Genomic DNA, 22,799 nt, shown 5'->3' with positions numbered 1-22,799 from the left:
AAAAAATTGGCAAACACCAATGTATTCAGCTGATAAGCAAAGGTTTACAGGCTGAAAATGACTAGTATCAGGCCTCACCAATTATGTTAATAAGCTTGAGTCTCCATCGAGCAAGCTTCAGGATCTAGGTTGACATGAGTGCCTAATTAGGATTGTTTTCTGCTTATGTCTGTAAGTCCTTCTAACTTGACTATTAAAAAGGTCACTTTGGTTCATGGATCTAACTGACCCTTAATTCTACAATATTTTTGCTAATTTCTGATCTAGTAAATGATAAAGCAATAATTAATGCAAGATTTCATATGTACTAGAGGTACGCCACACAGTCATAATTGCTGCTCATTAAGGAGGCATAATGGAATGTGGCTTCAGAACTCCCGCACCCATTAAAGACCTTTAACACAATCAGATGATAGGCTTAATGAAGGTTAATAAAAAATATTTGATGCCAATAATTGCCCTAAGTACACACAGCCAGCAAATAGGAAGCTGCTCCTTTGTAAGTGGATCTATACAGGCCTAAAAATTATCAATGACTGGCAGCAAATCCCCTCATGTAAACAGGGCATGTGCTACCCAAAGTACATGAACAGTATAACGATACTTCATAACCATCATTTGTCTCTAGAAGGTTAAAGTGTAATGAGTGACCATCATCATCTAAAATAGTCAATAAGTGCTTATTAAGGCAGATTAACTGCTGAGTAAAATAAAAAGGCCAGAGCCTTTATACCTTCCTGCATGGTTTTAAAGGGCTGACCTCTAAAATAGTAATTGTAGAGTGTTGCTCAGTTGTTTTATTAATTGTTTTATACAGTAGTATTACATTCATTTAACAAATGCTACTAAAAAAGGGCAAAAAGCAATGTTTCAGGAACACCTCCTTTGTTATTATATAGTCCTACCCAAAATCTAGACATTGGATTTAGCATACGTCATTTAATAGACTTCAGGGTTTTTTATCACTAAGAAAATCTGCCAGACAATTCACCCAAAAAATGCATTTCATAGATGATTGTTTTGACTTAAGTAGCTGCTTTCTAAATTAGAGCTTAGATAATGATGTACATAAAAAGTATTTGCCGCTAGCGGTGATATGAAGTAGGAGAGCAAGTTAGACATTACTGTAAATGGCATTTTAAATTATCAAAAGTAGAGGATAGATTATATTTCATAGGGGTAATCTGGAGACCTAAACCCATCTGTTCTCTTTACAGCTGTTACTAAATGAAAAAAACTCAGCACATTAAATTATGTCCATAACAAGATGGTAAGATTAGAGTCCTGGTGTACAAATAGAAGATATGGAAAGCGGATAAATGAAAAATAAAGACAAGAGTACTGAGAAGAGAGTAGGATCTCAAGATCTCAACTGAAAGAGAACCAAGACGGAGCCTCATCAACTAGAAATAGGCACTCAGAAGGCTCATGAGCTGGCATTTGTGTAATGGGAATGGTGGAACCACTGTACCATGATCCAAGGAGAGCCTGGAGGGGCGTGACTGGGTGAGCACCTGACTCTTCACTAGATCCCCAGATGGTGCTACTTGAGGATAGACCTCAGACGCACAGCAGCTGATCCCCAAGGGACAGGTAACTGGAACGGCCCAATAGGAGAGCGCGGCTAATATACAGACTGGCATGGCAGGTGAAGGCGAATCCAACTGATATACAGACTGGCACGGCAGGTTTCCACTGAAATACAGTCTGACAAGGCAGGTTTTAGCAAGGAGTTTAAGGACAGATGGACAAAAACTAGCAGGACTAGCGGGTACTAGCAGACATGGACCTGAGAACTAGCAAGCTTCTAGGGAACAAACTATCAACATTGCACAGGCACTTGCATGCAGGTAGAGGTGCCATAAATAATAAGTGTCTCCCAGCCATTGACTGGGGACACGTTAGGACAGCGAGCACGGCCCCTTAATGAAGGAGGGAGTGCACGCGCGCCCTATACACAGTACCCGGGTATCTGCACGCAGTGCGCCGAACCCGGGCAGCAGCCGGAGAAGGAGGACGTGTGGGGTGGGGACCATGGCGGTGAGTGCATCAGCATCCCTGCCACGGGAGAGGGCAGAACAGGGATACTGGCACTATTATTTGCTTATAGTGCCTGGAAAAAAAAAAGAGTAATCGAGTGGGTGCATCCACTACCTTCTCTGGCGACAGCGGAAAGTGTATAAATATTTATTTTCCTTTAAATATCTACTGTATTTTAAAGTGTATAAGGAGAAAGTACAACTGGCACTAGAGAATGATAATTAACTGTACAGTAACAGACTAGAGACTTTATACTCATCGAATAATTGTAAATTGGCAAGATTCTTGACCAAATATGGACCAAGATAGAATAGAAAAGTGTAATGGTGGCATCTTTTTGAATTTGATGAATAACTGACCCTATGAATAAGGAATGTAGGATGCAAGTTTCAAAATATAATTGATAAGCATTAAATGGAGAAATAAAGAAGAAACAAGTGAGAAAAAGCCTAAGGTGAGGGAGAGAGTGTCTGTATGAGCTGCAAAATTGACATGAGTCTCAGTTGGAAGTATAAAGTGGGTACAAGCTCACAAAACACAGACTGTTGCCAAGCAGAAGACAAAATGTAGTTATTGCGTAAGTGAAGGTGAGGCAAGGGGAAGAGTGGCTTGAAGTTCATACTGTATAAAGGCTGGAGAACTGCGTCTTGTTTGATAGCCATTGACTACGGAGATATGCCATATGCCGGACGTAGATATACCTCATGGGTTCTCATCTTCCAATGAGAAATTTCCTCTAACTCTAGAGATTTGGTCACTCCAAAGAAGAATAGAGGGAATATTTTGTGATTTGCAATGTAATTAATTTAGACAGCAGATATCAAGGTTTTAAGAATGACGATTTACTGGCTCAGGGTAATGGTAGGAAATATGGTTGAGGCCAAATTCAGAAAGACATTTAAAGAATTTTAAAAACCTGAAGTCAAAATGTATGTAGTGGATTGCATTCCCACCAAATAGATACGAAGTTGTCCATGGCTTAATTACATATTCCACAGACGTCACTAGTGGTTTTTTCTATAAATTCTGAACAAGGTTAGAGCTACATGATAATGTTCTTTAATCATGCAGTATGTAATGCCCCAGAACAGAAAGCAGCAAAGGGAAATGACTGATGCTTCAACTGTGTTCTAGCAATACATTATTGATAGATTGTCCAACATTTGATTTATGCAAAGATCTTTATCAGCGATATCAGTGAAGGAAGATGCTGAAGATCTGTACTGTGTAATGTGGTTCTATATTGCACTGGGACTAGTAGCACCACAGTACACGCCAGATGATGTCACCAGCATCTTCTTTCACAGATGTCTTGGATAAAGACCCTTGCATAGGTAGAAACATTGAAGATTTAAAAATGCATTTTACCAAATCAAATAAAAATCATAATTAAAACATTACTCAGGACTGCACTGCCGACAATAAGAAACAAAATACATTTACTATGATCGCATCCAATAAACACGCTCGGGCTGCCTAAGTAAAAGGACCCCTAGTAGTGTTCAACACCCTAAGAATATATAAAGGACTTGTAAAGGCGTTTATATACCCCCACTATTCAGCAGAATGAAGACATTTGCCATACCAGGAACAACCACATGATCAGGTATGCTCCTGTGCCTGAAAGGACACTGATAAAGCCCCCACACAGATTAGACTGGTGTAGGCTGAATCCACCGATACCGACAGGTTTGGCTGACGGTCTAATGTGTATGGGTGTGCTTTCTCATTGATGGTTAGGAGAGACGTTGATGGCGCATGTCTAATTTTGCACTGCCAATCGCATTGTTATTCCTTAGAAAAGCCACCGGTCGAGGTGTCAGTCGGTGGCTTTTTCAAAGGAAACAGAGGAGCGCTCATGTATATGGGAGTGTCTGCTCAGATGGCTGATGGCCAAACGATCAGCTGAAGCATTGTTTGGCCAACAGACATATAATGTATATGGCTAGCTATAGTGGCTCAGTCTCGAATCTCTCTACAAGAATAAATAAATGCTTATATTCAGAAACCCACCTTGACAGCAATCATGTAAAGCACAATGTCCCTGGTATAAACTGTCTACAGAAAAATCAGTGTCAAATTTTAACAAAAAGAAAAATCAGTGTTTATAGAATAAAAGGTACATTTATATAGATAACATTAATGATCACCTCACCATATGCACAACAACATATCTAATAATGTTATACAAGTATTGTACATATATTGCAGAATACATAAGACAAACTATTTTATGGGCAAGGTGTTTTGATTACCAGAATCCTCCAGTGTGCCATCTCTCAGCTAATCATGCTCAATTGAAAAGCATATTCAATTATTTCCTTTGTGACTCAAACAGAACATTACAATTTCATTGCATAACGAGGAAAAGAAAAATTAAGTGTAACATAATATGTTTCTTCAGCTGTGCACCGTAGCCATTTCAATGATGTTCTGACACTGCCGTCTCCCTTAATATTTCATTATAACCTATTGTACAGCGAGTTCTGAAAACATCACTATCTACTCCACCCAATAAAAAACAGGACAAAATAGGATTCACAATGACAGAAATACTACATGGATCTATATAAGGAAAAACATCTCCTGGTAAAACACGATCATTATTAGACATATAACGGCCAAACCCCATAGTTCACCCTTGACCTCTGACTCCTTGATTAATAGCATTAAACTTGAACAGGACCATAATTTCTACATTTACCAATTATCTGTCCTCGTAAATAGGTCTCTGGTCACTGCCAGCTACTTTATCTTACTTCATGGGGTTGTGGGAACACATTACGCATTGGCAAATTAAGCTTTAGGTCTCATTCACACTTTTAGTATTTGGAGCGTTTTTTACTAGTGATGAGTGAGTGCACTCGTTGCTCGGGTTTTTCTGAGCACGCTCGGGTGATCTCCAAGTATTTTTTAGAGCTCGGAAGTTTTTGTTGACTCAGCTGCATTATTTATGGATGCTAGCCAGCCTGAGTACATGTGGGGGTTGCTGCATCAAACCTGCAGCGACCAGCTGTTAGAGCATAGCGGATGGGATTTCTAGAAATCTCATGTGCTATGTCCACTATGCATGCATAGTCGCCTGTGGATCACCTGCGGACACTGACATGCGGCACGTCTTTCAAGACTGCAGCATGTCAATTTCTCTTGTGGAGATGCTAGTTGCCGCAACAAAAATGACGTCAATAGAAATGTATTGAATGAGGTAAACCCGCACGGTTCAGTGATCACATGCAGGTTTACCTGCATTCAATAGAAGGCAGCGCTTTGGATGCAGCGAACATGTGCGGCGTCCAAAGTGCTGCTACTTCCGGATTGTGAGCAGCCGGCCAAAGGAATCATTTTAGATTTCTATATATTTCTTGTGTAACCATACATTGGATTACTTTCGCTACACAGAAGTCTTAATTATTGTCAGATCGACACAAAACACTCACTGCCTTCTCTACATGAACATGACAGTTTAGCATCTGTGTAGCATTTGGCTAATCATCATTATGCTGTCACATTTTTTTAACTTGTTTCCAGAATCTGCAGATATACAAAAATACTACTGCCAGCATGCCTCCGAGTTGTAAAGGAGAATGTGTGTAGGCAGAGTTCTATGCATCTTTAAAAAAATATCATTTTTATACCCCACCACCAAAAGAAAAAAGTTATATTATAGATTCTGATATTATACCAACAGATTTACAGTATGCTACAGATACATATACCAAAGTGTGTATTTTACCATAAGAAGAAAATAAAATAAAATAAAAATGTATGCTGCAGATCCAAGTTTTGGAGCTACACAATATTTGCTGTGATCTTATTGGGGAATTACTAACAGAAGCTACTAATAACTTATAGATAAATTTAATGCTCACCATTGTAAAGGCCCCTATACCAGGGGTGGACAAATCATTGGTGCAACTGCACAGGGGACCAAGAGGAGCCCATTTCCACCTCTAAAACAGGTGGACTTGTGCGTTATGATAAGCTATTGGATTGCAAAGGGCCCAGATATTGTTCTTGTACAAGTGCCCTTTCCTGTCTGTGTACGCCAGTGCCCTATACACATAAATAGTCAGATGAACCCAAAAGATTTAGACAGACCATCTGATGTGTATGGGGGCCTCCTGACTCTCGTCCGACAGATGATGCAAGGGCAGAGATGGATTGGCCATTGGAAATTCAACCACCAATTATTTTGATCATTTTGTTCACAGGGCATATAAGCTCTGTCTGGTAGGTGACGGCTGTGTCATAATCATGTCCAACTTAAAACAACAACAAAAAAATGATGCAAATCTATTGAGTAGTGATTGGAGGCCTGACTTCTAGCATACTATGTTTGCGCAGCTCTGTGCGGCTTCCTATCTACTTCCACCTGCACAGGGCCGGACTGGGACTAAAATTCAGCCCTGGCATTTGAAGTTACACAGGCCCACTTGTCACATGGTGACTGTATAATATCTTTGTACACTTGTAGGCAGGGTAGGCAAAGTGGGGCCCTACGCCTAGGCAAAGTTTAAAATGGGGCCCAAAATGCTAACATATTGCACATCTCACAAAAGCATTTCGGTTGTATTTACAAGCGCTGAGTTCAGGCCGCTAAATGAGTTTGATCGACAATACTGAAGTTGTTCAACACTTGTTTCCCGGCCTCTTTCCACCGTCTGAGAAAGAATGGTGGGACAGAACGATCACTAACAGATCACTAATCGATCCCCATACAGTATCATGTTATCAGCAGCACATCTACAGTTTACAGCGGTGATGTGCTACTGAGAACAATGATTTTTGTTCCACCAAAAACAATCTGAATATGCAGCATTTTACTTGTTTAGTAAAATACACCCCATAGTCCTCCATATATTATAATGTGTGTTGTGGATTCTGTTTGTGGGCTCCCTCTGGTGGTTACTGCTGGTACTGGGTGACTTTGGTGGGTTGCGGCCTTTGGTTTCCACCTGTCCATCAGTGGCTGGGTGTTTCCTATTTTACCTGGCCTTTCTGTCATTTCCCTTGCCGGCTATCAATGTATTCAGATGTGCTCTGTTTGATTCCTGCCTACCTGCTCCCAGATCTTTCAGGATAAGCTAAGTGCTGATTTTCAGTTGTTTGGTTTTTTGTCCAGCTTGCTTATTATGTCTCTATGCTAGCTGGTAGCTCTAGTGGACTGAGGTTCTCCCCATGTGCCATGAGTTGGCACATGGGTTCTTGTAATCTCAGGATGGTTTTTTTGATTAGGGTTTTTTGCTGACCGCTCAGTCCCCTTTTGTATCGTTCTGCTTTCTAGTTTACAGCGGGCCTCAATTTGCTAAAACTATATATATCATCTCTATGTGTGTGCCTTCCTCTCATTTCACCGTCAATACATGTGGGGGGCAACTATATCTTTTGGGGTTCATTCCGCTGGAGGCAAGTGAGGTCTTTATTTTCTCTGCAGTGCTAGTTAGCTCTTAGGCTGGTGCGTGGCGTCTAGAACCAACGTAGGCACGCTCCCTGGCTATCTCTAGTTGCGTTTGTCAGGCGTAGGGCAGCGGTCAGCCCAGGTTCCATCACCCTAGAGCTCGTCCGTAATATATTTGTACTTTGCTTGTCCTGTGCTATCCCTAGCCATTGGGATTCATGACAGTATAGCCGGCCCACAAAGTGTTAATTGTTTGGGCTGAAGCAGGAGAAAGAGAAGTGTTTAAGGGAAATTTTTTTTTTTTTTTTTTTTCCCTTCAGAGTTTTGCTGCCTAGCCCTTAATTGCTGTCTAGCTGCTTCTTACCTCCTCTTAACCCTTGAATGGCTCTGATCTTAGCTGTTTAACATGGATGTCCAGAGTTTGGCTTCCAGCCTGAGTAATCTCGCGGCAAAAGTTCAAAACATACAGGATTTTGTTGTTCACACTCCCATGTCTGAACCTAGAATTCCTATTCCAGAGTTCTTTTCTGGAGATAGATCTACCTTCCTGAATTTCAGGAACAATTGTAAATTGTTTCTTTCTTTAAAATCTCGCTCCTCTGGAGACCCTGCTCAACAGGTCAAGATTGTAATATCTTTCCTGCGGGGCGACCCTCAGAATTGGGCATTTGCATTGGCACCAGGGGATCCTGCATTGCTCAGTGTGGATGCGTTTTTTCTGGCATTGGGATTGCTCTATGAGGAACCTAACCTGGAGATTCAGGCTGAAAAGGCTTTATTAGCCCTCTCTCAGGGGCATGATGAAGCGGAGATATATTGTCAGAAGTTTCGGAAATGGTCGGTGCTTACTCAGTGGAATGAGTGCGCCCTGGCTGCAAACTTCAGAAATGGTCTTTCTGAGGCCATTAAGGATATTATGGTGGGGTTCCCTACGCCTACAGGTCTGAATGAGTCTATGGCTATGGCCATTCAGATTGATCGGCGTTTACGGGAGCGCAAACCCGTGCACCAGTTGGCGGTGTCTTCTGAACAGGCACCTGAGACTATGCAATGTGATAGAATTCAGTCCAGAAGTGAACGGCAAAATTATAGGCGGAAAAATGGATTGTGTTTCTATTGTGGTGATTCAGCTCATGTTATATCAGCATGCTCTAAACGCACAAAAAGGGTTGATAAATCTTTTGCCATTGGTACTCTGCAGCCTAAGTTCATTTTGTCTGTGACTCTGATTTTTTCACTGTCTTCCATTTCCGTCGATGCCTATGTGGATTCGGGCGCTGCCCTGAGTCTTATGGATTGGTCATTTGCTAAACGCTGCGGTTTTAGTCTGGAACCTCTGGAAGTTCCTATTCCTCTGAAGGGAATTGACTCTACACCATTGGCTATGAATAAACCGCAGTATTGGACACAAGTGACCATGCGCATGACTCCCGTTCATCAGGTGATTCGCTTCCTTGTACTTTATAATTTACATGATGTACTAGTGCTTGGTCTGCCATGGTTACAAACTCATAATCCTGTCCTGGACTGGAAAACAATGTCTGTGTTAAGCTGGGGATGTCAGGGGGTTCATGATGATGCACCTCCGATTTCAATCGCTTCATCTACTCCTTCTGAGATCCCTGCGTTTTTGTCTGACTATAGGGATGTTTTTGAGGAGCCTAAGCTCAATTCGCTCCCTCCGCATAGAGATTGTGACTGTGCTATAGAATTGATTCCTGGCAGTAAGTTCCCTAAGGGTCATTTATTTAATCTGTCACTGCCAGAGCATACTGCTATGCGGAATTATATTAAGGAGTCCTTGGAAAAGGGACATATTCGTCCATCTTCGTCCCCTCTGGGAGCAGGTTTTTTTTTTGTGGCAAAAAAAGATGGTTCCCTGAGGCCTTGTATAGATTATCGCCTTCTGAATAAGATTACAGTCAAGTATCAGTATCCATTGCCATTATTGACTGATTTGTTTGCTCGCATTAAGGGGGCTAGGTGGTTCACTAAGATAGATCTTCGCGGTGCGTATAATCTGGTGCGGATAAAACAGGGTGATGAGTGGAAAACCGCATTTAATACGCCTGAGGGCCATTTTGAGTAATTGGTAATGCCTTTTGGACTCTCCAATGCTCCGTCAGTCTTTCAGTCCTTTATGCACAATATTTTCCGTGAATATCTGGATAAGTTTATGATTGTGTATTTGGATGATATTTTGGTGTTTTCTGATGACTGGGAGTCTCATGTTCTACAGGTCAGGAAGGTGTTTCAGGTTCTGCGGGCCAATTCTCTGTTTGTGAAGGGCTCAAAGTGTCTCTTCGGAGTCCAGAAGATTTCTTTTTTGGGGTACATTTTTTCTCCTTCTACTATTGAGATGGATCCCGTCAAGGTTCAGGCGATTTGTGACTGGACACAACCTACATCTGTTAAGAGCCTTCAGAAGTTCTTGGGGTTTGCTAATTTTTATCGTCGGTTCATTGCTAATTTTTCCAGTATTGTTAAACCTTTGACTGATTTGACTAAAAAGGGTGCTGATGTTGCTGATTGGTCTCCTGCAGCCGTGGAGGCCTTTCAGGAACTTAAGCGCCGGTTTTCTTCTGCTCCTGTGTTGTGTCAACCAGATGTTTCACTTCCTTTTCAGGTTGAGGTTGATGCTTCCGAGATTGGAGCGGGGGCGGTTTTGTCACAGAGAAGTTCTAATGGCTCGGTGATGAAGCCATGTGCATTCTTCTCTAGAAAATTCTCGCCCGCCGAGCGCAATTATGATGTGGGTAATCGGGAGCTTTTGGCCATGAAGTGGGCATTTGAGGAGTGGCGTCATTGGCTTGAGGGTGCTAAACATCGTGTGGTGGTCTTGACTGATCACAAGAATCTCATTTACCTTGAGTCTGCCAGGCGTTTGAATCCTAGACAGGCTCGTTGGTCGTTGTTTTTTTCTCGTTTCAATTTCGTGGTTTCATACCTGCCAGGTTCAAAGAATGTGAAGGCAGATGCTCTTTCCAGGAGTTTTGTGCCTGACTCTCCTGGAGACTCTGGGCCTACTGGTATCCTTAGGGATGGGGTAATATTGTCCGCCGTATCCCCAGACTTGCGACGTGCATTGCAGGAGTTTCAGGTGGATAAACCGGATCGTTGTCCACCAGAAAGACTGTTTGTTCCGGATGATTGGACCAGTAGAGTCATCTCCGAGGTCCATTCTTCTGTGTTGGCTGGTCATCCTGGAATATTTGGTACTAGAGACTTGGTGGCCAGGTCTTTTTGGTGGCCTTCCTTGTCTAGGGATGTGCGTACCTTTGTGCAGTCTTGTGAAGTGTGTGCTCGAGCTAAGCCTTGCTGTTCTCGGGCCAGTGGGTTGTTGTTATCCTTGCCCATCCCGAAGAGGCCTTGGACGCACATTTCCATGGATTTTATTTCTGATCTCCCGGTTTCACAGAAAATGTCCGTTATCTGGGTTGTGTGTGACCGCTTTTCTAAGATGGTTCATTTGGTGCCCTTGCCTAAGTTGCCTTCCTCCTCTGAGTTGGTCCCTTTATTTTTTCAGAACGTGGTTCGTTTGCATGGGATTCCGGAGAATATCGTTTCTGACAGGGGATCCCAGTTTGTGTCTAGATTTTGGCGGACGTTTTGTGCCAAGATGGGCATTGATTTGTCTTTCTCGTCTGCATTCCATCCTCAGACGAATGGCCAGACGGAGCGAACTAATCAGACCTTGGAAACTTATTTGAGGTGTTTTGTTTCTGCTGATCAAGATGACTGGGTTGCTTTTTTGCCACTGGCCGAATTTGCTCTTAATAATCGGGCTAGTTCGGCCACGTTGGTCTCTCCTTTTTTTTGTAATTCGGGGTTTCATCCTCGTTTTTCCTCTGGTCAGGTGGAGCCTTCGGATTGTCCTGGAGTGGACGTGGTGGTGGACAGGCTACATCAGATTTGGAATCAGGTGGTGGACAATTTGAAGTTATCTCAGGAGAAGACTCAGCAGTTTGCTAATCGCCGTCGCCGCGTGGGTCCCCGACTTCTTGTTGGGGATTTGGTGTGGTTGTCTTCTCGTTTTGTCCCTATGAAGGTCTCTTCTCCTAAGTTCAAGCCTCGGTTCATCGGTCCTTATAGGATCTCGGAGATTCTTAACCCTGTATCTTTTCGTTTGGATCTCCCAGCATCGTTTGCTATTCATAATGTGTTCCATCGGTCGTTGTTGCGGAGGTATGAGGTGCCCGTTGTTCCTTCGGTTGAGCCTCCTGCTCCGGTGCTGGTGGAGGGAGAATTGGAGTATGTTGTTGAGAAGATCTTGGATTCTCGTGTTTCCAGACGCAAACTCCAGTATTTGGTTAAGTGGAAGGGTTATGGTCAGGAGGATAATTCCTGGGTGGTCGCCTCCGATGTTCATGCGACTGATTTGGTCCGCGCCTTCCATAGAGCTCACCCTGATCGCCCTGGGGGTTCTCGTGAGGGTTCGGTGACCCCTCCTCAAGGGGGGGGTACTGTTGTGGATTCTGTTTGTGGGCTCCCTCTGGTGGTTACTGCTGGTACTGGGTGACTTTGGTGGGTTGCGGCCTTTGGTTTCCACCTGTCCATCAGTGGCTGGGTGTTTCCTATTTTACCTGGCCTTTCTGTCATTTCCCTTGCCGGCTATCAATGTATTCAGATGTGCTCTGTTTGGTTCCTGCCTACCTGCTCCCAGATCTTTCAGGATAAGCTAAGTGCTGATTTTCAGTTGTTTGGTTTTTTGTCCAGCTTGCTTATTATGTCTCTATGCTAGCTGGTAGCTCTAGTGGACTGAGGTTCTCCCCATGTGCCATGAGTTGGCACATGGGTTCTTGTAATCTCAGGATGGTTTTTTTGATTAGGGTTTTTTGCTGACCGCTCAGTCCCCTTTTGTATCGTTCTGCTTTCTAGTTTACAGCGGGCCTCAATTTGCTAAAACTATATATATCATCTCTATGTGTGTGCCTTCCTCTCATTTCACCGTCAATACATGTGGGGGGCAACTATATCTTTTGGGGTTCATTCCGCTGGAGGCAAGTGAGGTCTTTATTTTCTCTGCAGTGCTAGTTAGCTCTTAGGCTGGTGCGTGGCGTCTAGAACCAACGTAGGCACACTCCCTGGCTATCTCTAGTTGCGTTTGTCAGGCGTAGGGCAGCGGTCAGCCCAGGTTCCATCACCCTAGAGCTCGTCCGTAATATATTTGTACTTTGCTTGTCCTGTGCTATCCCTAGCCATTGGGATTCATGACAAATGTGCTCCACAGTCCTCCATATAGTATAATACACTCCCTATAGTCCTCCATATATTAAAATACACTGCTCAGTCCTCCACATAGTATAATACACTCCTCATAGTCCTCCATATAGCATAATACACTCCTCATAGTGCTCCATATAGTATAATGCACCGCCAGAGTCATCCATGTACTACAATTCACTTCCCATAGTATAATGCACCCCATAGTTCTTCATATAGTATAACGTATTCCCCATAGTCCTCGATACAGTATAATGCAGCCCACATATAGTATAATGTAGCCACCACCCTACAGAATATAATGCGGCAACCACAGGGTATAATGCAGCCACCCCACAGAGTATAATGTAACCCCATAGAATATAATACAGCCCACCTCCCCATAAAATATAATGTAGCCCCCCATAGAACATAATGCAGCCCCCATAGTATATAACACAACCTCCCCCATAGTATATAACCCAACCTCCCCCATAGAATAGAATATACCCCCACAATAGTATATACCACAGCCACATAGTACATAACATGGCCTCCCCATAGAAGATAATATACTCCCAATAGTATATAGCAAAGCCCGCATAGTATATAACACAGCCCACACAGTAGTATATACAGCACAGCCCGCACAGTAGTGTATACAGCACAGCCCACACAGTAGTATATACAGCACAGCCCGCACAGTAGTATATCCAGCACAGCCCGCACAGTGGTATATCCAGCACAGTGGTATATCCAGCACAGCCCGCACAGTGGTATATCCAGCACAGCCCGCACAGTGGTATATCCAGCACAGCCCGCACAGTGGTATATCCAGCACAGCCCGCACAGTGGTATATCCAGCACAGCCCGCACAGTGAGTATATCCAGCACAGCCCACACAGTGGTATATCCAGCACAGCCCGCACAGTGGTATATCCAGCACAGCCCGCACAGTGGTATATCCAGCACAGCCCACACAGTGGTATATACAGCACAGCCCGCATCTCTCCTCCCCCCCCGAGAATGTCCCCACAGCCCAGTAAAAAAAAAAACAAAAAAAACACACTCTCCTCACCTTTCCTCGTGCCCCGCGTTGCTTCCTGCTCCTGTCTCAGCGGCTGCAGTCTGCCCAGGACACAGCAGGTGCGCGAAGATGTGACGTCATCGCGCACCCGCAGTGTCAGAGGCAGAGCGGGGAATGATAGGAGAGGGAGCGTCTGTAGACGCTCTCTCCTCCATCATTGCATTCAACTGTACCGGCGTCATAGACGGCAGGGGGGTGAGTTGGCGGCGGCGGAGGGAGGCGGATCGAGCAGCCCACGACTGGCACCGGCCCTTCTGGCATTTGCCAGAAGTGCCCGATGGCCAGTCCGGCCCTGCACCTGCAGTACCTGGATATGATCCACATAAGTAGACTGGATCGCACATCAGCTCATGGTCAAATAGGATCTTGTATTTATTTTGGGTGTATTGATAAATAGTGGTTTTGGCTTCCAAATACTGAGGAAACATAGAAAACAAGGCAAACACTGTGGGCTGCTATAGGATTGAATAGTCATAATATCATATATGATCATAATATATAATCAGCCAATACATGGAAGAGTGTGGGACACACTATTGCTAATACAGCTAAACCACTAGAAAAATAGTGCCATAGTCCAATGATAATGAAATTCATAGAAAAAGTTTATTAGATAAATACACGACAAAGAACATGGTCAGCAAAGTAGGGGATGTGAAACAACAAACTACTTGGAAACTAGGAGGGAGGCGATGGTCCCCAAATAGAAGCCAAGTAAATAGTACCATAAGAGGCACGTCATATACAGTGCATAGTGAGTTCACATTGATGATCATATAGCAATGTCTTATAATGGTATCGGAAACATACTGTATCAAAGAAAAAGTATATAGAATGGCAGTATTATACAGAGGTTCACATACTATACCGATGTCATGTAAAAGGATCCCAGACATGCATAGATACAATGAGTAAATATATGAACATACCTCAGTGGCCTGAGGAAGGACTGTACCGAAACGCGCATATAAAACAAAGAGGGGCTGACAGCACTCACTTTCGGGGCGCCCGTTCCATGTCCAGGGAACCTTCCTGGATATACTCCAACAGTAGAAAACGATGAACAGCGCTCCAACCAGGTGAATAGATATCAAAAAACGATGTTTATTAAGCCATAAAAAGCAACGTTTCGACCAGCATATGGTCTTTTTCAAGCATAGCAGACATTGCCAGGGGCTGGCTTAAATAGGGTGGATACCACGCAGGGCACCAATCCCCAATCAAGAACAGCCCATTAAAATAATTAACATACAAAATACACAAAATAGACATCAACAGTGCAAATATTCACCACCCACCAATACTAGTGTATGTACCATACAAATGAACCCATTTCTCAATGTATAACAGTGGGATCAGCGCTTTGTTTATCCTGTGTCCAGAAGATCCACTTCCTGTATCGGCGTTGTCATGGAAAGATCCCACCAATGGAAAGAGAAATGCCTGGATCTCACTGGTGGATATAGGCTTGGATGTACCGAAACGCGCGTCGGGGTGGGCAGGAGCTGGTGTGATCCCCTATACACTAGTGGTATGTTCATATATTTATTCATTGTATCTATGCATGTCTGGGATCCTTTTACATGACATCGGTATATTATGTGAACCTCTGTATAATACTGCCATTCTATATACTTTTTCTTTGATACAGTATTTTCCCGATACCATTATAAGACATTGCTATATGATCATCAATGTGAACTCACTATGCACTGTATATGACGTGCCTCTTATGGTACTATTTACTTGCTTCTATTTGGGGACCATCACCTCCCTCCTAGTTTCCATGTGGTTTGTTGTTTCACATCTCCTACTTTGCTGACCATGTTCTTTGTCGTGTATTTATCTAATAAACTTTTTCTATGAATTTCATTATCATTGGACTATAGCACTATTTTTCTAGTAGCAAATACTGAGGGAAAATACTGACCATTTAAATACGTGGCCGTGAACGTGGCCTTGATATTGCAGATTTTCAGTACATATTACATAAATTTGGCTACTAGCGTTATCACATTTTTGACAATGCAGTGTTGGTGTGTAATGTTTTAAATAAAGTTTGATACTTCCTGGTATTTGGCTTTTACAAAATGTTATTGACACAGTCAGGTGCAGATTACATGTGTTTTTGATGTGTTCTGCTGTGGGAATGCACTAAAAGTGCAGTACGTTTTTTACATCTATTGCAAGGTGATCTGCACATAAAAGTCAGCGTATCTGCAAAAGAAATGGACGTGTGGATTTGAAACACACACCGCAGGTCAGTTTACGCTAAATAAAAAAGAAGACACCCCCTAAAGGAGTTGACGCAAAACGTGCGTAGGGGTCTCTGCACGACATCCCACTTGGATTTGTATGTATTAATTTTAAGTGGCTATTAGGTTTATGTTAGTTTTGCACATTATTGCACAGCTCTGAATCTAACAGTTTAGTTAGTTTTTATTATATATATTTTTTTTTTATTTGGTATCTATGTATGCATTATTTATGCATATATTTATTGGCCAAAAATGTCTTTGCATTAATCTTGTCACTTTATCTTTTGAGCTGTTCATATATATTTAGTTAACATTAGTGATGAGCGGGTGTTATCAGAGTATCTTCGGCGTGCTCGAATACTATGCTCGAGTTGCCACGGATGCATGTCTCACGGCTGTTCGACAGCTGCAACACATGTGGGGATTACCTAACAAACAAGCAATCCCCGCATGTGTTGTGGCAGTCCAACAGCCACAAAACATGCAACCGCAGGGACTCAAACATAGTATTTGAGCACGCCGAAGATACTCTGATAACACATTATCCAAGCATGTTAACTCATCACAAGTTGAGATATCTACTTTTTTATTGCTCAAAGTCCAAATAATTGATTTTTTTGTTGCATATTTTTTTTTATTGGCTCATATATAGACATTCTGGTACCCATTTGTGGATTTATTCTCTTACCAAAAATACTAAATAGGAGCTTTCATACTTTATCATATTACTACTGCGCAATAAAAAAAAATGTATTAATTATATTTGGATAACTTTTGAATAAGGATAACTCGTTATTATTTATTTGGGCATTGATGCTTCCTCTCTTTTCGGATATATGTATCATTTGAAAGTTACACCTCGATATTAGATCGTTTTGGCCTTTTTTAGGATATTTGAGTAAAAAGAAGCACAATGGGCACAAGATATCAATAAATCCCATCCACTTTGCCAGACCTGTAAGATGCTGTGCTTTTTGACACAGCAAAAATACGCAGCGTCATAAACTCATGAAAACCTCATCAAGGTCACCTTAGTCTTTTTGGGCAGCCTGGAAAAGAGTTACGGCTATAAAAGGGTTTTGGAAAATGGTTATAAATTTGGAATGACATTTAAGACATTTTCAACAAATCATACGACATTGAACACAAATGCCACTGGCTTGTAACCTGAGGTAAAGCTTGTGGAGAATCTCCCATAAGGGGCATGAAGCAATAACTGGAGGAACAATGAGGCATGTACACCATCGTCAGGACCCCAGGCTGTTAGTGCTGCATGGCAACTGCAGCCCTGCACAAATGTGAGGGGGCAATAAAGCCGGAGAGGAAAGAGACAGCACCTCCTCCTCCTGTTTAAAGTTACACCCAACTCTCTCCTTCCTCCACCCTCTCAGCCCTGACACGTGAAGCCTTGGATAGGATATGACACGTTAATAAACAAAGGGGAATTCTCTCACAGTGGTAGGAATAGTAGGAATAGCCTCTCAGGTAGTAGTATTACAGATGGAGCCAAGCTGAATGGGTATTAACTCCTTGTGGCCATTGTTTGTACATAGTGATAACTATCTGAGGTAAGATAATGCGGTGGCTTTATCTGCAGCAGCCCTATGGAGACCTATAGCTAATGTCCTACATCGTGACAATACGTCACCCCATATAACAATCTCAGCCATACTGAACTTGATAAACTGGGATTTTCTGCATTTGTGACACAGGATCAAAGGAGACAATCTCCCGCCTCATTATGTATAGCAGAAGCAGAGTGTACATATAAAGGCGCTAAGAAGGTCTAAAAAAATGATATAATGCTGCCTATAATAACACAAGCAATGTAAAATTCTAATTATACCCAAAAGGGTTGACATCCGCACAGGTGTGTGGGAAGAGGCAGCATGATGCGTTATCGTAGCGTGAGCTGCGGTACTCCGCTCCCACAGAAGGCTCAGGGCAACCCTGGCCCTCCGGACAAATATTTATTAGGGATTATTTGCGATTTCTATTATATTCAAGGACTATACAAACAATTAAAAAGCACCGACCCTTCAACACCCCCCCCCCAAAAAAAAAAAGTCCCTTAATTCATCCTCTACCCACAATAGGTTGTAACTTAATCTTAATAGTCAGGATCCCAGACATCACTGCGACTTTAGTTATACAAAAAAAAGGGAGAGATTTGCATTGTAGTTATTGGAGCATTTTAGGCTGCAATATGGGTACTAAAATTGCCGACACGTTGGGAGTGATTGTCCCAGGTGACATAATGAACGCTAAGCTGGAAAAGTTTTGATTTGGGATCAGAAATCCAACGAGTTTGCATTTTTCACAACCGTCGCGTTTCATTCACATGATGTTGTATGTAAAAACCCAATGAGTCCTCGTAAACTTCGCGTTACAGAATCAAAGGCACTATGTAGACCCAGCCAAAGTCTGACAAGACAGGCAACCATCTGCTAATAACCTGGAGAACTAAGCAGACTTGTCTGTCAGGACTCCAGGAAAGCTGGGTAAGACATAGGGAATTTGATCACACTTCTCATAACAGATTACCGTTAGCTTAGGGCTCGTGCATATAAATCGGGTAAGTGCAAGAAGATCAGTCAGTATTCAATACGGCGGTTCTGATGAACAATTTTTTTCTCTGTCCAACTGTCTGTGAGGAACAAAAATGCAGTGTTCATTACTTTCTTTCGAGACTTGCCCATTCTAGTCTATGGGTGCATTTATTAAAAAATAAATAAAAAAATCGGATTCCACACTGACCATCAGAGTGACGTCAAATTTTTCTGGGTATATTTCTATTACAAACATAGAAAACTGAATTTGATCACAAACATGTTTAATGGAGCTATATGAAAACAGATTGCACACGGACGGAAAAAAAAAAAAAAAAAAAAGGACACACGGATGTAAATCAAATGAAAATCATCCAAGTTTTCTGGATAAAACTTAGGAGGTTTTTCATACGCTCCTCTGCAGCCAACCTAAGAGTCAGCAGAGTAAAATTTAACAACCTGACAGAAGATAATAATTTTAAAGATTTTTATTTTCCAGTGTTTTTTTTTCTCCTGTGAGGAAGATTTGTCTACAAATGACACATACACCACCCACCCCTCTGGCCCGCTGCCCAGTGCCAGCCACACGTGAGCCTTTAATACGGTAAGCAGCATTAGATGCTGCATCGTGCAGAGATTACAACCCTGAATGAGAAATATTGGGACTCACCAGCTTTACAAGGATCCTTGTAGTCAATGACCTCAGGTTTTTCCTCTTCAGTGTCATAATAGGGATAATCGTAGTCTAGGCCATAACAGAGAGAGAACTTTTCACAGAAAGTCCAGCTAGTGAGGAAGATGATGAGCCAGGGGAGCATGATCATTGCACAGTGCAGGGCTGCAGAGCTGTGACACCAGCACACAGTGGTGAGAGGGTTATTATGGGGATGGCTCCCTCAATTACAATGGTCTTCCCTTTCTCATCAGATCTGACCAATGATCACAAGCACACAGCCAGGGAAAAGTTTTCTCCAGCAGGATCAGCCACTGTCAGAAGATCTTGATAAATGCTTGTTAGTCTAGATAAGACTCCCATAAGACACAATAGGATGGCCCTATAACTGCTGCCTGTAGACCAGGATCTGAGGGGGCTGCTGCTTCTTCATCCACTTACTCTTTCTCCCACTACACAGGCCGGCTGCCAGGAAGACCTGATCTGTACAACAGTACATCTGACAAGCTGAGGAGCGGAACAGACAAGCAAAACAATCATTATATGAAATCTCATCACACAGGAGAAAAGAACATGATCATTCTGCTCGGAATATGTAACAGTGAGTTATGAACATCCTATATATTGGCTGAATACAGTCATCATTGCACAAAGTATACAGTAAAAGAGCTGTATGCACTATACATCCCATATATACAGTCTGGGCACCAAACACTGCACAACTGAAATGTAGACCCACTGTACACCTCACATACTTACCTAGGTACCATACACCCCATGTGCTAACGCTGAGCACTGTACACCCAGTAAATGGCACTCAACACTCCACACAGCGACCCCATGTGCTTAGCACCCCACACAGCGATTCCATGGGTACTGCACTCCACACAGCAACCCCAAGTCCTTTACTCCCCATACAGTGACCCCGCGCTCACTGCACCCCATACAGCAACCTCACACTCTCTGCGCCCCATAGAGCGACCTCGTGCCCCATACAGCAACCTCACACTCTGCACCCCATAGAGCAACCTCGTGCCCCATACAGCCACCTCACACTCTCTGCGCCCCATACAGCAACCTCACACTCTCTGGACCCCATACAGCGACCTCATGCCCCATACAGCAACCTCACACTCTGCGCCCCATAGAGCAACCTCATGCCCCATACAGCCACCTCACACTCTCTGCGCCCCATACAGCAACCTCGTGCCCATACAGCAACCTCACACTCTCTGCACCCCATACAGCGACCTCACACTCTCTGCGCCCCATAAAGCGACCTCATGCCCCATACAGCAACCTCACACTCTCTGCACCCCATACAGTGACCTCGTGCCCCATACAGCAACCTCACACTCTCTGCACCCCATACAGCGACCTCACACTCTCTGCACCCCATACAGCGACCTCACACTCTCTGCACCCCATACAGCGATCCTGTGCCCCATACAGCGACCTCACACTCTCTGCACCCCATACAGCGACCTCACTCTCTGCGCCTCATACAGCAACCTCACTCTCTGCGCCTCATACAGCAACCTCACACTCTCTGCGCCCCATACAGCGACCTCGTGCCCCATACAGCAACCTCACACTCTCTGCACCGCATACAGCGACCCTGCGCCTTATACAGCCACCCTGCGCTCTCGGCGCCCCATACAGCGACCTCGCACCCCATACAGCGACCTCACACTCTGCGCCCCATACAGCGACCTCACGCCCCATACAGCCACCCTGCGCTCTCGGCGCCCCATACAGCGACCTCGCGCCCCATACAGCGACCTCGCACCCCATACAGCGACCCTGCGTTCTCATACACCAAATACACTTTCATCCACACATCACAGAATCCCACACAAAGCAGCTGTACCACAGAAATAGGCAGAATGCGCTCCAGATACCTTTCAATGAACTTACAGAAAATCCCTGTTCATGCAGCATCCTGATCCTCACAAGCAGCCGTCTGCTGCCCCCATAACATACAGTGCACTCATTGAGGAGAGCAATGTCCTCACCTAGACGTGGGCTTCTCCAGGGGGTGGGAAGGCTCCTCACACTCAGTAAGGAGCTGCAGCAGGATCAGCTGGACTCCAGTGTAAGCAGCGCTCAGTGTAAACTCCCGGGCTTCATACTTCATCCAGGAGGCATAAAAGAGCCATTGATGGACCTGCAAAGTCCAAGCAAAGTGTTGGCTATAGGCAGCAAATGCAGACGGGTCTATGTGTGATGAGACTATGGCAGGATCCCTCCGGACAGTGCAGATCTCCGGGACAATCCCTGATTTCCTCCAAGTGCCTCTGGTACAGGACCTAACATGTCCGGCTCCTGCCCCAGCTGAGAGAGAAGTTGCGGCAGTGCTGGGAGCAGTAGTGCGGGGAGCAGTAGTAGCAGGAGGGCTGCACAACACTTGATAATCCTGCTGTAGTAATATTACAATTTGAAAGTCGTAGCAAAGTAAGGTGAGCTTCGGAGAGCTCAGCCTCAGGGCCCTCCTCTCTCCTCCCCGGTCGGATGGAGGGAGGGCGCTCACAGACAGCTCTCTAATCCTGTCAGGGTGTCACATTTGACACCAATCTTCTCAATAGCCACACTGCTGCCTGTCCCTGGCCATCTCTCCTCACTGCTGACCTGAGGGCATTTGATGGTTCTCCTCACACCTCCATGCCTGCTCACTGCTTCCCAGCTACCTCTGATTTATGGCTGCCCTTTATAACAGGGCTCATGTAGCTGGAGGATCGGGGGTCTCCTTTGTCCTGCACACTGGGGGGCACATGTACCAATCATGACAGTCTGGAGCATTGTCAGCTATGGATCTGTATATTGAATTTCTAGAAATGTCACACAAAATGTATCCAATATGGTGAACACTATGAACTGGAGCTAGAGAAGCCATCCCTTATAGTAATGTGGCAGTGTATCAGGCCTCAGGAATAATACATTGTTACCATACGACACAAACAAACAAGTTTATAATCAGTTTCTCTACATAAGACGTCAATCTCTCTATAAGGGCTCGTGCACACGGCCGTTTTTTCCATCCAAGTTCTGTCCATTAGGCTACGGTCACACACTAGCAGTATTTGGTCAGTATTTTACCTCAGTATCTGTGAGCCAAAACCAGGAGTGGGTGATAGATAATGTGTGCAACCTGTAAAGCGCTGCGGAATATGTTAGCGCTATATAAAAAATAGAGATTATTATTATTATAAATGCAGAAGTGGTGCATATGTTTCTATTATACTTTTCCTCTGATTGTTCCACTCCTGGTTTTGACTTAAGGTACCGTCACATTAAGCTACGCTGCAGCGATATCGACAACGATGCCGATCGCTGCAGCGTCGCTGTGTGGTCGCTGGAGAGCTGTCACACAGACAGCTCTCCAGCGACCAACGATGCCGAAGTCCCCGGGTAACCAGGATAAACATCGGGTTACTAAGCGCAGGGCCGCGCTTAGTAACCCGATGTTTACCCTGGTTACCAGTGTAAATGTAAAAAAAACCAAACACTACATACTTACATTGCCGTGTCTGTCGCGTCCCTCGCCTTCAGCTTCCCTGCACTGTGTAAGCGCCGGCCCTAAAGCACAGCGGTG

General features: G+C 43.9%; 1 protein-coding gene across 3 annotated transcripts in view; it reads right to left on the bottom strand.

Annotated features, from left to right (window-relative positions):
* The window catches only part of TLL1 (tolloid like 1), a 224,192-nt gene extending 202,457 nt beyond the window's left edge, over positions 1-21,735 (bottom strand). Inside the window, exons 1-2 of one of the 3 annotated variants that reach the window (XM_077279466.1) lie at positions 21,223-21,735; positions 19,205-19,714 (exon numbers count right to left, since the gene is read on the bottom strand). In XM_077279466.1, coding sequence (XP_077135581.1) covers positions 19,205-19,358 — 154 coding nt within the window. In that variant the 5' untranslated portion in view covers positions 19,359-19,714; positions 21,223-21,735. Of the gene's footprint in view, positions 1-17,152; positions 17,253-19,204; positions 19,715-21,124; positions 21,171-21,222 lie in introns of those variants that run through there. The other 2 variants (XM_077279467.1, XM_077279468.1) reach the window with 2 other exon arrangements.
* Between the last annotated feature and the right edge of the window lie 1,064 nt (positions 21,736-22,799).

The sequence above is a fragment of the Ranitomeya variabilis genome, chromosome 1, assembly GCF_051348905.1.
Source record: "Ranitomeya variabilis isolate aRanVar5 chromosome 1, aRanVar5.hap1, whole genome shotgun sequence".
In the NCBI taxonomy this organism is placed as follows: Eukaryota; Metazoa; Chordata; class Amphibia; order Anura; family Dendrobatidae; genus Ranitomeya; species Ranitomeya variabilis.
This window is presented reverse-complemented; position numbering and strand designations above follow the sequence as displayed.